At 39.4% G+C, this 17963-nt stretch overlaps 1 protein-coding gene across 7 annotated transcripts in view; it reads left to right on the top strand.

Annotated features, from left to right (window-relative positions):
* The window catches only part of Mtm1 (myotubularin 1), an 89773-nt gene that overhangs the window by 49528 nt on the left and 22282 nt on the right, over positions 1-17963 (top strand). For 6 of the 7 annotated variants that reach the window (XM_013025986.1, XM_013025988.1, XM_013025985.1 and 3 more), the window contains 3 exons: positions 11873-11956; positions 14090-14239; positions 17188-17376. In XM_013025986.1, the coding sequence (XP_012881440.1) occupies positions 11873-11956; positions 14090-14239; positions 17188-17376 (423 nt within the window). The remainder of the gene's footprint in view (positions 1-11872; positions 11957-14089; positions 14240-17187; positions 17377-17963) is intronic. The other variant, XM_013025987.1, reaches the window with a different exon arrangement.

The raw sequence follows: 17963 nt of genomic DNA, 5'->3' as shown, positions 1-17963 counted from the left end.
CAGTGGGAAAGGAAGGTGGAGGAAGTGGAACTCAAGGCAGAAATAAGACCTAGCCTTCAACCCAACAAGAAAGCTGGCGGGATTGCAGGGTGCTTAAGATCATGAACAGCAGTGTTTGGCAGTAGTAGGCAAGGAGATTTAGGGTCATCTGATGGAGGGCCTTGTTGGGGGAGGGGACTTGAACCTCAGGAAGAAACAAAGACCTACTAAAGGGTCTGTGGTAAGTGATAGGGATGATAGAGTTGAGGCTAACACCATACAAAACAGATAGAAAGAGAGAGCTAAGCCAAGGAGATGTGTGGCAGATGCAGGTAAGTTCTGAACTGGGACATGGGTAGAAAAGGAGTTGAGGTTCCACAGGCTTGAGTAGCAGCTTGCTCAGAGAGGGCATAGAAGAGTATGAATTTGCAAAGTTCTCAGGTTTGGGGCCTGAGTGTCTTGGTGAGAATAGGGTGACATTAAAAGAAAAAGCAGAGGGGTTTAGGGGAAGAAAACATGGTCAAGGAGAGGAGAAAAGAGGAGGAGCTTTCTTTCACTATCTGTATATTTTCAGTGCTTAATGCAGTGTTTGGTGTAAGTTTGTTGAGCTTTTGCCAGCCAGGAAAACAACATAAGGGTGGAAAAGACAGAAACCAGTTTGTTTCTTTAGGGAAGTAGGTGGTTAAACAGAAAAAGGAAAGGGAATAGAAATGTAGGGTTAGCAAGCATAGCTGAGGAAGAAGTTTTTCTCCCTTAGCAGGTAAGAAAGGTAAATGAACATATTTGTAGAGAGAAGGGGGGAAGCTCTGCCTCTTTTCAATGCAAAAGGGAGAAGGGATCATTTCTAGAACAGGATCCTTGAGAAGGCAAATGGTTTGATGGGGCACCAGGCCCTCCGTGGAAAGCAGTTTGGGAAAGAAAAGACGATTCCTCAGAGACAGAGGGGGAAGAAAAGTTTCCAAACTGCCCCAGTGGGGACTATGAGCGTGTGCCAAAAAGGTGTTTCCTGGGAGCACAATCCAAGGCTGATCACATCGAACAATACAAAGGCCCCTGCTTGAAAAACATCATTGTTAATATTAGAAACTTGCAGCAGCTGCCGAGGATCTTGGTGATCTTTATCAGTATTTATAGTCCTAAGGGAACTTGCTGCTGGCTTCATGAACTCGGCCCCAAGGCCAGGAGAGCTGGGTGGCAAGGCCAGCTGTGCGTGAGTGGAGTGTGGGTGGGCTTTTCTTATTTCGGTTCACCCCTTTGGCTCTCTTGCCTCCCACCCCATTAGAATTTTCAACACTCAATGTGTGGACTTCAGCTTTGAATTGACCTTCAGCTGTTTAGCAACACCAAGGCCATCACAAGCCATTAACTTATTCTTTCTGTATTTGTCAACCCAGTGCAGTGTGCATGGTTCATAAGTAACAATTTCTTTTTCAGCCAGAACATTTCTTCTCTTGTTTTATCTTTGCTTTCTGAACACTAGAAATTGGACTTAATGCTCATAAATTACACCCAACTCAATAGTAATGTTAAGTAAATGCTACATTTCCCAGCAGTGTCACAATCCTTTTGGATATTACAGCAATCTTTTAAAGGCAGAAATCAAAACTATACATGATGTGAATAGGGCCTGATAGCACTGCAGAAAATAGTTTGTTGAGGTGACATTTTCAGTAGGAAAGCTCTTTAATTGATTTCATTTATTGCTTGTTCCTTTTCTGTCCAGGTGGCATTATCAGAGAGATCATATAAATTATATTAAACTATAAGTCCCAACTTATTAGTGAGTCATAAAATCAGTGAACATATGTGCAACCAGTTCTTTAAATGGAATACACTAGGAAATATGATTAATATAACACATAATAAGTACCATTTTATGAAACATGTCTTTGTGTGTGTGTGTGTGTGTGTGTGTGTTGTGCACATATCCTGGGTCCTAGTATTAAAGTGTACTACTTACATGTAATCATGGGCCATAGACCAGAGCGTGTGTGTGTGTTTGTGTGTGTGTGTGTGTGTGTGTGTGTGTGGTGTGCACATGTCCTGGGTCCTAGTATTAAGGTGTACTACTTACATGTAATCATGGGCCATAGACCAGAAAGTTTGGACTACACTATTTAATAGAATATGTGGCATAAAATAGATTTTAAATTAATATCAACATTCATAAACATGACAATATTTATAGTTACAACCATGCATGGATTTTCTTGATTTTTTTTTTGTGCTGGAGCTAGGACTTGAACTCAAGGTGTGGGCACTGTCCCTGAGTGTTTTCACTCAAGGCTAGTACTCTACCACTTGAGCCACAGCTTTTGGGGTGGTTAATTGGAGTTGAGTCTCCCAAGACTTTCCTACTCAGGCTGGCTTTGAACCTCAAATCTCAGGTCTCAGCCTCCTGAGTAGCTAAGATTATAAGCATGAGCCACCAACAGCCTTGGCTGATATTTATTTATTTATTTTTGTTGGTTGTGGGGCTTGAACTCTGGGCCTGGGCGCTGTCCCTCAGCTCTTCAGTTCAAAGCTAGCACTCTACCACTTAAGGCATAGTCCCACTTCCAGTTTTCTAGTGGTTTATTGGAGATAAGAGTCTTATGGACTTTCTTGCCTGGGCTGGCTTTGAACCATGAGCCTCAGATTTCAGCCTCCTGAGTAGCTAGGATTACAGGCGTGAGCCGCTAGCGCCTGGCTTTTTAAAAAATATTTTAAAGGAAAGTTTTGTGTTATGAGTAAATTCATGGCTTACAGGCTCATATCATACAAGTCTAGATCTAAAGAGAAGAAGCCCAAAACCCAGTTGCCATTGCCTGAGCAGCATGGGAGACCCAGAAGGGATTTGTTTGCAAAGTCCAGAATATGACATTCGTGGCCCATGTCTGAATCTGGCTCAGTGACATCCCTGCTTAGCCACCTTGGAAGTCACATAATATTTATGTGCTCTAGTGTTCTCATCTATAATGGGGATAATAACAGCTTCTACCCCATAGGGCTTTTGTGAGGATTAAATGTAAAGTGCTTATGACACTGCCTGGCACTTGCTAAGTACCCAATAAATGTCAGCTGCTCTGTTATTAGTGCACCATTTTCCCAGCAGGTAAAGGAATAAGGATGATCACCCAGCACTCCTCCCCTCCCAACAAGACTATTTATAAAATGATTGTGATGATATGTGGAACATTTTAAGTCCTTTAAAAGAAAGATGCTGTATAAAAACTAGTTGTATTATTAACAAACCATGCGTTGCACTTTGATAAAGGTCCCATTGAAAGTCTTCAGTGTCAGAGTATGAAATCTAGAAAGCATCTGAACTAGAAGTTGGAAATAAGGGAGGTGGTAGTAGGTAATGAAAAGAAATTTTCAGAAATGGTTTTTCATTTTTCTCTTTTACATCTTTTGACCCTGCATGGGCTTACTGCTTTCAGGGTACCATGGCTCATTCAGATTTGTGTTTGTGCACTTCCCACTTTTCTGTGACATTCTGGAATGAGCTTGGACCTCAAAGTATTTCCTACTAGTTACGCTCTGAGATGATTGGCAGTCATGTAGTTTCCTTTTTTTGGTGTGTCAATAGAAATGGGCACTGGTGAATGGACAGAAGTAGCTGGCTTTGCAAAGCCTTACTCTGGATAGGGTTAGAGTGCTGTCCACCGCATCCAAAAGATGGAGGCTATGTTTTTGACCGTGCTCCCTAGGCATTTACAGGCATTGGTCACACTGTGTTGCCATTTCTTTCATTGTTTCCTTTTGCCTAGCTTCTTCTACACATATGTTAATTCACAAATAGCAATTGCACATGCTTACCGAATACATGTGACCCTTCAGCTCATGTTTACTGTGTAATGGTCAAATCAGAGTCATTTCTTTTTGCCCAGCTTTGGTGCCATCAAACCTTGTCGTGGGAATTAAACATTGAACCATTATGACCTTGTGGCCTTTTTGCTGTACTCCAAATGTAAGATAACTGGAGCTGAGTAATAAAGGCTTGTGTCTTTTTGTGTGTATGTCAGTTGTGGGGCTTGAACTAAAGGCCTGGGCACTGTCCCTGAGCTTTTTTGCTTAAAGCTAGCACTCTACCACTTTGCATCACTGTGCCACTTCTGATTTTCTGGTGGCTTATTGGAGATAAGAGTCTCATGGACTTTCCTGCCCAGCTTGGCTTTGAATCGTGATCCCCAGATCTCAGTCTCCTGAGTAGATAGAATTACAGGTATGAGTCATCAGCACCTAGCTAGCCTTTGTCTTTTTTGTTTATTTGAATGAAGGGTGTGAATTATCCTACAGTAGAGGATCAGTATAAGGGCCCGTTTGTCTTGAGTAAAGAGTAAACATGGCTAATTGAGGAACTAATCTTGGTTTTTCAATCTTTGTCCTTCCTGTTTCCTCCCAGACTTGGCCCTCTGTTTTCTGTCCTCCTATCTAGACAACCCTTACCCCTTTCTCATCTATAAGCATTGATTTCCCTGACCACCTCTACCACATCTTCTCCCTCTAGAACTCATGGCAAACAGACTTCTAGCCTCCACCATGGGGACCTTTCTCATATCTTTTGGCTATATTTGTGATGGTTTTGCTCTGGAATTTAAAAAATACTACTTGGTATATTGAGTATATATCAAACATTCCTAATTCGAGGTACATTGCTTCACTAGGAGGTGAATCAACATGTGGTGGTTCTCAGGTATGACTTATTGCAGCAAAAGGATGCTGGCCAAAATCAGCAAGAGAAATGATTCACAAGGCCTAGTCAGGGAAATCTCTTTGTATTTTCCTTTTACCATAATTATTCAAACATTTTTGTCTTCCTTATATTTCTTTCCTGCTTCTGTTGTTGTGTTTATGTACCTGTAGCTCTCTGTTAACTGCTGAAGTTTTAGAAATGGAACTTGCACTATCTAGAAGGGCAGCCAGCTTTTTCTTGCTCCCCTTTTTTCACTCGTTTCCCCCTCATTTTGCTCTGGCATTTGCAGAATGTCTACACTGTGGTGAGGCTCCAGAAGCTAGAGCTGAAACCCACTGCCTGACCCCAAGGAGCAGGAGTGCCATTTTCCTGGGTGATGTGCACAGACGTACTCAGTTCTTCAGACGTACATGGGATGCCATGGGGGCAAGAAAGGAAGGCTTCCCAGGGGAAGTGAATCCTGAAAGATGAGGGGAGCATTCATTAGGCAAAAGCCTGGCCAGGCCAGACTGAAAGAACAGTCATTAAATGTGAAGAGGCCAGCCAAACTGGCCCTGGTCCCACATAGCGGTTCAAGTCCAGAGCATAGAGTGTATATGCACATGTGGGACTGGCAACAAAACGTGGCACTATAGGGCAAGGCAAGCTAAATCTTGAAATGCCTTGTGTGCCTGCTTCACCAAGTTTCAATTTTTGTCTAAATGTGAAGAGAGCCATTTACAGATTTTAAGCAGGAACATGACATGATTAGACTTTTGTTTCCCACAGATTTCCTGGGTTGCTATGTACAGGATGTGTAGTTAAGAGGACAAGAGTAGTGTTGGGACAGAAACCATTTCTAGGGATCTTTATTAGTCTCCTTGATCTGTGATGACATGGAACAGTGAAGGGAGAGAATGAATTTCAGAAAGGTCTACATGGTGATTGAATATAGTCAGAGGGAGAATGCTGTGATCCAAAAGGAAGATTTCTGGATAAAAGAGTGAGAAAGAAGTTCCACATGGGATCTGCTAAGGCTCAACTACCTGTGGCACAACCAATTATAGACCTCTAGGAGGCAGGTGAAATAGGAGGTGTAGATCCTGAGCTCTGGCCTGGATAATTTATATTGTAGGTTTTGGTAGGTTCACTTTTTTCATAGATGTAACCAAAATTTCCAGGAGAGGGAATTACAGTGGCAAATAGGTACAGCAGATAAGCCCTGAGAAATGTCATGATTATGACGTGATTATGATTATGATTATGGATGAGTAGTTAAGAGTGCTCCTTTTCCAAAATGGTTTCAAATGTCATTTCAGATGTACTTTTTTAGTTTTTTCCTGAATCGATATATAGGTATATTTATACGCAAAGGTAAAGATGATGAGCCAGTACAAAGGTTATGGATTTAGTGGGCAATAGAAATAGGATCAGGAAAATTATTTACAGAAATGAAAACATAAATGTTAATTTATGTGCAAAACTGCCTTTGACCTTTGAAACTTTTGTCCGTTTTTTGGAATAACTGTTTCAAACTAATTTGTATGAACTCACTAATGCCAAATCATGTGAAATACATACACTGAAAGCCTGTCCACATAATGCCAATTTTCAAAGCCTCTCTTCTTCTATGAAGGGATCTTGTTTCTTAATTGTAATCTAAAAAGTGGGAATGAGGTATCTAGACATTTCTGTGTCCTTCAGTGGTAGATGGAAGCATTTCTATATTTTCAATTAAAAATATTTCAGAAATTAAATGAGAAAGAAGGCTTACTTAAATTCCTGTTCAAACATAGCAAAACTGAAATTGAAATGTTGAATTGAAACCCCTTCATAGAACTACTTAAAGGTAATAAAAATGAATAATAATTTAAAAATACATAGTAAGACTGATCAAGAAAATAAGTAGTTAGTGATTAGAGCCATTAAAAATAATGGCCAATTAAGTTAAAACTAAAATCTGTTGTCATTTTGGACAAGACATAGCAATGCTAAGTACATATAAATTCAAATGACAGATTATGGGTTTTTTTTTATGTCAGAACTGTTTTTATCCCTAGTGTGAAATCAGAGGTTTTCATCTTAACTTTGTCCTTTAACATATTTCAGATGTTACTGTGTGCTATTTTGATCTGGAGAAATGTACATGATTGCTTTTGTAAAAGTCTCTATGTATTGTATCTCTTGACTAGTAGGTACTAGAACTGATAAAATGTTCACTTGGGGGAACCAGACCTGGGCAGTTGACAGCATACGTTCTCTGCGGTCAGTTTCCTAGTTTTAATAGTATCTTGTATTATAAAAGATATTAGTATTTGGGAAGGTAGCATTGACTGTATGCAATCTCTCTTGATATTTCTTAGCAACTTCCTGGGAATGCACGATTGCCTCAATGTAATTAAATAAAATTAAACCAGTTACTAGCTTCACTACAAATTCTCAAGGTTTCTGTTGTATTCCAGATGTCCTTCCTAGACTAGGCCAGTAGAGAAGTCATCCCGTAGAGATTCTGGTTCAGTAGGGGTGAGATGGGAAATAGACATCCTTCTTGGACTTCTTAGAGTAAACCCGCCCCGGTTAGCCCAGTTCAGAGGCCAAGCCCTGGGGAAGGAAGCACCTTGACTCAGAAGCCACACAGACTGCACTGACCATCAAATGCTCACTGTCACCTGACACAACACTGCCACTGTTTGCAGACTTTGCTTGATTGGGGCTGGATTTTTCTGGAATTCTCCTCCAAGCAAAGATGAAATCAGGGTAGACCTTAGCATTTCCTCTCTGGTAAACAGGACTTCCTTCTAAGAGGGTAGTTAATGGATAAAATTCCACACCCAGTGCTCTCCATGGCCTTTCCATCTCCCAAATTAATGGGCAAAATGGACCCACATGAGGTAGTATTTAGGGACAATTATTGGAATGTATGATCCAGAAGAGAAAAGAAATGGCAACTAAAAATGTAATAACTTGAGTTTGAATAGTTTTCAGAATGAAGGTTGTAACCAGTTTCCACTTTGCCTTGGAAACTCCATACTTTACAATAGTGATGTCCAGACAGATTAACTCTGGGACGAAGTGACAAAACTTCAGGGAAAATACAATCTATACAGGGGTTCATTCTACTAGCAGCTTTACTCATCCATGTGAGGTCTTGGAGCATATACTAGTAAATAAAGATAGAGGCATTATTATGCAGAAATATTGAGAAATAAGCTCTTGAGCTCATGAATAAAGTGTCTGCTTGAGGTGTAGGTTGTGAATAATTATTGAAGATCTGAGACCCTAGGTATTCTAAGAGAAATTATAGATTAGGAAACGAGGAGAAAGGTCAGAGCACAAGGGGGTGGGCAAAGACTGAAAAGGGAAACACAGTAGCCAAGGAAAAGCACTGAGAAACAATTTTCAGAAAACCAGGAGGATGAGAATCTAAAGGCTGATATGTATACTTTGTAGTGTAGTAATTGAAGTCTGATAATGATGAAGAAAGTTTGAAAGAACAAGCTGGTAAAAACTTGTTGCAGTGGTAGTTACCATTTCTGTCTACTTTCTGATTCAACATCTAAGTAGTTGATTCTAGAAAGTAAAAATAGGATAGTAATTATATAGTTTATTTATCCCCATCTAGTATTTAAAGAATTTAAGGAAAAATGTTGAAAACACTTTCTTTAAAAATAACACATTCACCTGGGCGCTGGTAGCTCACGCTTATAATCCTAGCTACTCAGGAGGCTGAGATCTGAAAATCGTGGTTCAAAGCCAGCCCAGGCATGAAAGTCCATGAAACTCTTATCTCCAATTAACCACCAGAAAACTGGAAGTGGCACTGTGGCTCAAGTGGTAGAGCACTAGCCTTGAGCTGAAAAGCTCAGGGACAGCGCAAAGGCCCAGAGTTCAGGCCCCATGACCAACAACAACAACAAAAAATTCAACTTTACAGAGTGATAATGGATTTAACTTACAAATCATTACATATCTTTCAAACTATGTAATTTGTACAGTTGTACAATGACTGTAAATATTGCATATGAATTACAATAGCTGAGTGACTTTCCAAAGTTATAGGTAATGTTGGTCTGTTATTTTTGTTTCCTTTGATAAAGACTGTGCATAATTACAGTTTTAAAAAGCAATAATGATATGCAGACTATGGATTTCATAAGACCTGCTTTAATACTCGATGTTCATCTTTTTTCCTACTGGGAGCTCATATTATAAAATTCTTGCTTTGTTTCTCTCATCTGCATATTTAATGAGAAAAATAACTAAGATCTCTGGAAATTAGGTCCTGGCATATTCCTTTGAATTCATTCTTTTAGAATGCTTGTTTCAGTTGAGTCAAGTTGTTTGTGGAAACTTATACTAGTAAGCAATGCTTTTGAAAAATGTCATAAAAAAAAGGAAAATGTTGTCATGTAACTAACTATAAGCTAATTTATTTAGATGGTAAAGATAGGGGATTAGTACTGGGATGCAGTATTATTACATTCATTGCTATTTTATTTCATGGTGAGAAGTATTGGACCATTATGTAATCAATTAATTTTCACAAAATATTTGAGTTGTGACCAGACTCTTAGCATCAAGAGTAAACTGGGAGCTGTTTCTGTCGCCAGCCTGTTATAGGCATGTTTCAGAGTAAACAATACCTTGACCTCATTCACAATGGTGAACTGTCACTGTAGAAAGACATTCTTGAGAGGGGGGAGGCTGGGAAGGGATGTGAAGGGTAAACCAAAGTAGGAGGCTGCAATGCTTGGTAAGAAATGTACGCATTATCCTGCCCATGTAATTGTAACCCCTCTGTACAGTATGTTCACAAATTAAAAAAATAAATAAATAAATAAAAAAGAAAGACATTCTTGAGAAAGGCCACCTGATATATAGCTACCATGGGGATGTTGTCTCCTTACTCTCAGGAGGAAAAAAAAACTTCCTGTTGTTTGTGCTTGAGGAAATTATGGAGATAATTTTAATGTAGGCCATATAGTTTTCAGCTGAGAATAATTCTATAACTTTCTGTAACATCAGCAGTTTTCACATAAGATAGAAGAAAGGATGCTTGTGGCTTAAAAAGGTGCTTGAATATCAGTGACTGTGAGATAATAGTTTACCTTGAAAATTCTTCTGGCGTGCTAATGAACACTGATAGTATTATTGAACTTGATTTTTTTCTCTAGAAAAATGTTCAAGCATCCATTCATTTAAGCACTCATTCCATATTTCCTTGAGCTTCATGGGCAACAGGTGAATAACTAAAAGCAAAGGAACAAAAATCATGTTGCAGACAAGACATTATTTCCAAGTTTTCTTGTAAAATCTGCAATGTTTCAAACTCTCTGCCATCTACAACTTTGCCAAGATCACAGGGACTGACTGGTATGGTAGCAGGTGTTCAAAGTGATGATATCTTACCCAGAGAATGCCTTAGGTTTGTTCCAAAGATTCTGTTAATAGATAAAGTACACCATATAATTTCATTCTGTTTCACCCAATGTCTGAGTTAGACTTCAGTTCATAGGGCTCATTGATTTTCCCCAGCAGGACTGAATAATTAAGCATCGCTCTGGGTTCTATCTCAGGCTTGAGCCTCAGTGAATTGCTTAGCTATATCAGTGTCTGTGCAGAGCACAAAGCTCTCGCCTAGCACTGGTAGACTTGAGGCCTGCTGAGGGTACTGCATGCTTGGGGAAATATGGGGAAAACATGTGCTTCAGTACTGCTGGAGGAGGGAAATCCATAGAGGAAAAGGTCCCAGCCATGGACCCTCCAGAGAAAGCAGGTGTGCAGGGGTTATAGGACTTCAAGTTGTTATGCAGTCCACAAATATGTGTTCTTTCAACCATGGAGCAGGCACTGTTCTACTTACTAGGATCGAAGATAAGAACAAAGCAAGTGACCACCTCCTTGGAGTTAATGTGCTAAAAAGGGGACAGTGGAGATCCAATAGTGAGCAAGTGTCCATGTGATAAACCCAATGCTAATAAGTGATGTGAGAGAGTAAGACGTAGGTGGGAAGGGCATGGTTGGAGGAAGTAGCATGTTGGGTTTCCGTAATGTGTCAGAAAATATCTTGGTTCGGGTTACTTTTGGTCAGAAATGAGAGAAATAAGAGAATCAGCCACAAGAGAAGAGGATAGTGGAGCATAGAAGAATAGGTACAAAAGCCCTGAAGCTGATGTATGCTGTAAACTTTCAGGGAGCAGCACAGGAGGCCAGTGTGGCCAGAGCAGAGTGATCAGGGAAAGGCAGCCAGATGGCACATGGCCACGTTAGCCATTGGAAGGACTTCTACTTTTACTCTGAGCCAGATGGAAAGCCACAGGGGATCATGACAGGGAAATGACTTGACCTAACTTAACTGTGGCACACTCTTACTCTGACCTTCAAGGTGTAAAGATGAAGACCAGGGGAGCAGTCAGAAGTTATTATACCAAGCCAAGTAAGAGATGGATCAGGGTATTAGTCAGGTGGAGGACAAAAATGACTTTTTTAAGATTCTTGGCTTAGTGAGCTAGGTCAGGGCTGTCATTGGCTGAAGTGTGTGGACTGGAAATAGTAGAACTGGTAAGTTGGAGTCAAGAGTGTGGCTTTGTGAGGGGGGAGGGGTATTAGCATCAGTCAGCACTTACAGGGACACTTCTAGAGCCCAGGGAAGTGCTATATTGGCCACCAGTGGACAGATGACATTTGAAGCTAAGAAATTCATCAATAATGTCTTGAGAGTGGGCATACAGAGAAGCCATACGAGGTCTCTGATTAGGAATTCACAAAAAAAAAACAGTTAATTAAAAGTTTTCCAATGGCCTAGTTCTCTTTTAAATAGCTAAACATGTCACTGCACTCTTTTGAGAGAGGTACATTGTTTAATAATCATTCCTAAATTTCTATACTTTTAGTGGCTTTTACCTAAACAGTTAGAAAATACTGTTTAAAATTGATAGATACTTTTTGGTCTGAAAAATCAAAAAATTTTTATGGAGCTACATTTTAAAAGCAAATTAAAAGAGATGTTTGTAGCCATAGAAAATTGATGTTTCAAAAGTAATTATTACTCCAGATAGAAATTGTGTACGTCTGGCCTGAATTTTCCACGGATCTTTGTTGTAAGTCTCAGTTTGGGTTGTAATTTCATGGTCAGAAAATTCAGTGAAATTTTATTTTGTGAAAAATCAAAAGGTATATTACTAATACAGTATTTGGTCACACTGAACTTTCAATTCATTTCTTTGCATTTCCTAGCCATTATTTGCATTTTTAAATGAAGAGAAGTTTAATGTAGATGGATGGGCTGTGTATAATCCAGTTGAAGAATATAGAAGGCAGGTAAGTTGATAGATGTTGTCTGATATGTGTTGGTTCTCATGCATAGGGGCAGTATGTCTCTAAAAACCAGTAATATCCTTGCTTAGTATTTTTAATGGCCATGGCACTAGCCACATTTTGTATACTGTAATTCATTCTGTCACTGTGTAATTTACAATTCCAGTCTCTTTAAAGCTGAATGACCAGTTTCTGTATCCCTATATGAAAAACTAAACTTTTATCTTATGAGATGAGTCAGATACCTAGGATCTAGAAAATCCAAACCTCTCTACATTTTACTTTTGGGGATTCATGTTGTTATTTATTTCTATATTTGGGAGCTTAACTATCACCATGAAATTTAAATTATAATCATTCTGAATTTTAGATTCAGATGAATTTAACTGCTTTACTGTCATGATGTCTTTCACAAAACATTTGATGATTGTATATTAATAATTGTTTTTATCATTGACCTCTGATACAACCAAATGTGTAGAATGACTAGGAGTTTTAGCAATGTACGTTTTTTTGTGTGCATGTCAGTACTGAGCTTGAACTAAGGGCCATGAGTGTTCACTTGGCTTTTCCACTCAAGACTGACACTCTCCTACTTGAGCCACAGTTCCACTTCCAGTGTTTTCCTCATTAATTGGAGATAAGGGTCTCTCAGATTTGCCTGCTCGGGTTGACTTTGATCTGGGATCCTCAGATCTCAGTTTTCTGAGTATCAAGGAGTATAGGCATGACCCATCAGTGCCTGGCTGCAATGGACTATTAATAATTCTTCTACAAAACTCTTAAAATAGTTGGCATATTTGTTGAATGAGTTTTGAGAACCAGCTCAAGCCCATTTTCCCCAGTGCTTTGCATATTCATAAGCAGATTTGATGCTCTGGGATTATGTGTCAGCGTTTTCCTCTAGATTACATGTGTGAGGTAGTATGTCCCATTGCTTCCATACATCATCTTTAGACAACTGAGTTTTCAAAGTCTGTGAATACCTCTCAGTTTACTGAGCTCTTTCCTGGACTGGTTGGCTACTTAGGTGGAAGAAAAACCCACTGAAACAATTGTCATGTTATGGAGACCTCTGAAATATTAGATAGCAAAGTATGTTATCATATTTCTAGAGCATTATTGAAAATAGTAAGACTTTTCTTTAGCTCAAGCTGTAGAGCTTGAAGCAAATTTAGTTCCTATTTTTAAGACTGCATGTGTATATGAACTTCTGAAGGTACTTTGTTCTAGACTGCCATTATATTCAATCTTTTTTTCTTATAACTTTCTGATGGGACTTAAACCCCTCTAATTGGATTCAACATCAGACCCAGCATCTGTTTGGCCCGTGATACATAGGGCCAGACCTAAAGAAAAGGTACAATGTCTGTCCCCAAAGCAAACACCCACCTAGCTCACTTTTGTGTGTGTATTTGTGCATTTGTGAGTATGGGGAAGAGTATTCCACCACCTCTGGATTTTGTCCATATGGGATATCATTTTGTGGGTAGATGAGAGGAGGGAAGGTATCTCCTTGTCACAGTAGCAGTCTATTTAAAATGCAAATGACTGTACTACTCACACAACCTGTAGGGTTACCTCAGTCCCAAATGACTGAATTTTAAACACTCACAGGAGGTGGAGAAATGAGCCTCCCCTGAGGGGTTTTCTTTTATTTCCCCTCTGTGATTTTTCCTCATAAGCCTCGCCTCTTTCACTTGGTAATAGATGATAGCTTTCATTCAGTTTTGAGTGAGAAGTTACCTGATCTCTTTTGCCCTCGGTTAGATACAGATTAGCATTATATATGGTTATTTTCTTGGAGGTGGGGGATGCATGGGTGGGAGATGAACTTGGATTTATCTGTATTGTCTGAGTAGTATAGACATCAAATAAAGGAAGATATCAAAGTCAAATGAATGTGTACTTGCAAAAAGATAGTTTAGAAATGTGGAGACCACAGTGTTTTGTCCATGTCCTTCATGTCTGGGTTATTGATTTGACATCCTTATTATAAATAGGTAGGTTGTCATCACCCTGGGGTCAAAGAAGCATGCACACTGAATGCTAGAAAGAAGAAAAAAGAGGCCCCAGCCAAAATGCAAAGTCTGAAGTCATGTGGTATTGACTTAGACTTCCTCTTTTTTCCTGCAGGGCTTGCCCAATCACCACTGGAGAATAACTTTTATTAATAAGTGCTATGAACTCTGTGACACTTACCCTGCTCTTCTGGTGGTTCCCTATCGTACCTCTGATGACGACCTCAGGAGAGTTGCAACGTTTAGATCCCGAAACCGCATTCCTGTGAGTACTGCTATTAACATTGCTCTCAAAGAATATTTCTCTGAATTACATGCTTTTATATTCTCTAGGAACAGAGGACATGTAATTCACAGAAACCTTTATTTCTAAATCTCCTTCTAACAAATACTTAGCAAGGGTCCTTTGAGGGCAAAGCACCTTGTCAAATGGGGAAAAAAGTAAAATAACATCTGCCCTTCAGGACCTCAAAATGAATGGAGGGTAGAGAAGGTAGGTAGATAGAGAACTGTGTAGAAAAGAGGAAAGAGGGCTTATATGATGACATCATGGCTGATCCTAGTGCTGTGTAAAGAACAAGAGAAGGAGGGAAGGAAGGAGGGAGAGTGAAGAGGAAGGAAAAGTTCTTTATGGCTGTCATCTTGGTGTGTTACAGAACTGGAATCAAGAGCAGATTATTCTGGATGTTATACCAACCATGTCATTAAACCTAGTTCACAGAGTTCCCTTTTAGTTTTTAAATATTTACACACTGTCATACCCTTTACTATATACATCTGTTTTATTGAGTAAAAATCGAGACATACTTTTTTCCTCTGTCACCTTTCAAGGTCTGTCATAATAAGTACAATGGGTTTTGTTTCACGCAAGTAGGTTCTTCAAAACAAAGGTAGAAGACATTAAGATTTAATGTCACTTTGCCCTTAACTTTCAAGTCTAGACATTCTTGTCCTTAAAAGGATACTTGAGAAGAACCATTGTATACTGTCACCCTGCATCATTACTTTGAAAATGCTCTTGCTTTTTTTTTTATTATTTATCAGCTCATATCATCATGATCTACATTGTACTTAAAAGTATGTTCTTTAGCTCATTTTGTTAGAAGCAGTGATTATGAAGCTTGGAGTACAAGTTCAGTCCTCTGAGGTTTGGCTTGGACATATTTTTTGGGGCCAAAGGCATAGTCTGTATCACAATCTTGCTGATACTTTGCTTACCCACAAGAGGAATGGGGCTAGGGCACTATGAGTAGATTTGTACATTCAGTATGTATTGTGTATCTACTGTGTTAAAGATGTGTGTGTGTGTGTGTGTGTGTGTGTGTGTGTGTGTGTGTGTGTGTGTGTCTGCGTGTCTGCGTGTCTGCATATGCATGCCAGTCCTGTGGCTTGAAGTCAGGGTCCGGGTGCTGTCTTGAGCTGTTGTGATCAAGGCTAGCACTCTACCACTTGAGCCCTAACTCCATTTCATGAATGACTGTTTTTATTATTATGCTAGCTTTTCTTAGAAGCCAGTTGTCATTATAATAAACATAATTTGTAAGCATCATTGGACAGTGACTTTAGAGACAACAAGATTTTTTGGTCTTCTATTAAGTGAGCCTACATGGATATGCCACTTTCCTTCTGTCTGCATTTCTTTGTACTAGGGCCTGACCTGACTGGCCATTCTCTGGAAGCTAATAGGAACTTACTTTATGAACATTCTTCCCTTCACCTCCTAGCAACTGTCTATCATATGACCAAGGAGGAGAGAAAACCAGAGAGGCCATAAGTTAGATGTCTAAGGCTAGAGCCAGAGCAAAACTGGCATCTGTCCCCTAAGCCCATACTGTCATCATCTCACCTTTCTCAGCCCCCTAGGTGTTCTTTGTATATACATAGACAGTTTATTTTTAATTGATGAATCGTAACTATACATATTTGTGGAGTACAGTGTAATGTTCTGTTATACATATGTACTGTGGGCTGGTCAGGTCAGGAAACGTGGCACAGCCCTCATCACCTCAGACAGTTATTATTCACTGGAAGCATGCAAAATATTCCAACTGTTGTGAAATATTCAGCAAATTGCTGTCCACCATACATATCTAGTTGTGCTAAAGAACATTAGAAGTCAGATCTCCACTACTGTGAACAATTTTATTGAGTTCTACTTCACAAACAGAGCAATCCTCCATCTGCACTGTACAACTTGGTAGTTTTCAGGACCTTATCTGATTAGCTGCCTTTTATATGTACTTTTTCTCATATGCTACATGTGAACTGGGAAGCCAGGCTACAAATGGGTTTAGACTTACAGATAAATTGGAGAAAACTGATTTGAGGGGACTGGGAGCTCTCTTGGCAGTCCAGAATCTTCCCTGCTTCCCTTGTATTTTCTTCCTCCTGCATTAGATTTGAGAATTTGGACTCAAATGGGAAATTATCTACAGATATGAGTTAATATTTTGAACAACATGTTTTTTTAACATTTTTTATTATTATCTTTAGGTAGTTGTACAAAGAAGTTCCCATTCTACAAAACAGTGTATGAATAGAAGGTGTCTGACAACATTGTCACCCATTTTGAACAACATATTGTATCAGAGATATTCCCTTTGTCTCTTACTTTTCTACTGCTGGTTCTGGGGCTTGAACTCAGGGCATGGGCACTGTCCCTGGGCTTCTTTTGCTCAAGTCTAGCACTCTACCACTTGAGCCATAGCTCCCCTTTTAGTTTTTTTAGTAATTTATTGGACATAAGAGTCTCGCTGACTTTCTTGCCTAGGCTGTGTTTGAATCATGATCCTCAGATCTCAGCCTCCTGAGAAGCTAGGATTACAGGCAAGGGCCACCAGTGCCTGGCTCTTAATTTTTGCTCATGCTATTTCCATATGATAGAAAACCCAGCGTGAGCTCCCAAGATTCAAATAACAAAAGCTTTCTGTTCCCTTTGAATGCATACCTTCTTTGAGGTAAACATTTAGTTTCTGTTAAATGTTAGTACTAATTAAGAAAAGACTGGTAAAGCAACCGGTGGGTGGGATTATTTCTAAGTAGTCATAGGATTGAATACATTTTTCTCATCATACACCTCATGAACTTGCAAGTAAACAAGTATTTTATTTTAGGAAATCAGATTTACTTTGGTGTTTTAGTTTTAGCTTTACTTTTGTTGTTCGAATTAGTTTCTTGAAACTTGATAACTTAAACTTTCTGAATGAACCATAGGTGCTGTCATGGATTCATCCTGAAAACAAGACAGTTATTGTGCGCTGCAGTCAGCCTCTTGTTGGCATGAGTGGCAAACGGAATAAGGATGATGAGAAGTACCTGGATGCAATCAGGGAGACAAATAGACAAATTTCAAAACTTACCATCTATGATGCGAGACCTAGTGTGAATGCTGTGGCCAACAAGGTGCGTATAAGATGTGGTGGAAAGTTACATATGGAGTGCAGGGTTTTGTGAATGTTTCCACCACGGTGTGTCATGTGGCTTTGCAAAGTTAGATGGATGGATGGATAGATAGATAGATAGATAGATAGATAGATAGATAGATAGATAGATAGATAGATAGATAGATAGATAGATAGATAGATAGATAGATAGGGTAAATTAGTAGGTAAGGAGGTAGACAGACAGACAGACAGACAGACATTTTTTGTCTGTGTGCTTAAACTCAGGACTCAATGTCCCTTGCTATCACTTAGCTTTTTTGCCCAGGGCTGGCCCTCTACCCCTTGAGCCATAACTTCACTTCTGGCTTTTTGCTGGTTAACTGAAGATAAGAGTCTCATGTACTAAAGTGACATTTTTTTTATTAAAACCCCTTTGTATGCCGGGTGCTGGTGACTCATACCTGTAATCCTAGCTACTCAGGAGGCTGAGATCTAAGGATTGTGGTTCAAAGCCAGCCTGGGCAGAGAAGTCCCCATGAGACTCTTATTTTCAATTAACCACTCAAAAAATCAGAAGTAGAGCTGTGGCTCAAGTGGTAGAGTGCT

Source organism: Dipodomys ordii, unplaced genomic scaffold (genome assembly GCF_000151885.1).
Source record: "Dipodomys ordii isolate 6190 unplaced genomic scaffold, Dord_2.0 Scaffold89, whole genome shotgun sequence".
Taxonomy (NCBI): domain Eukaryota; kingdom Metazoa; phylum Chordata; class Mammalia; order Rodentia; family Heteromyidae; genus Dipodomys; species Dipodomys ordii.
This window is presented reverse-complemented; position numbering and strand designations above follow the sequence as displayed.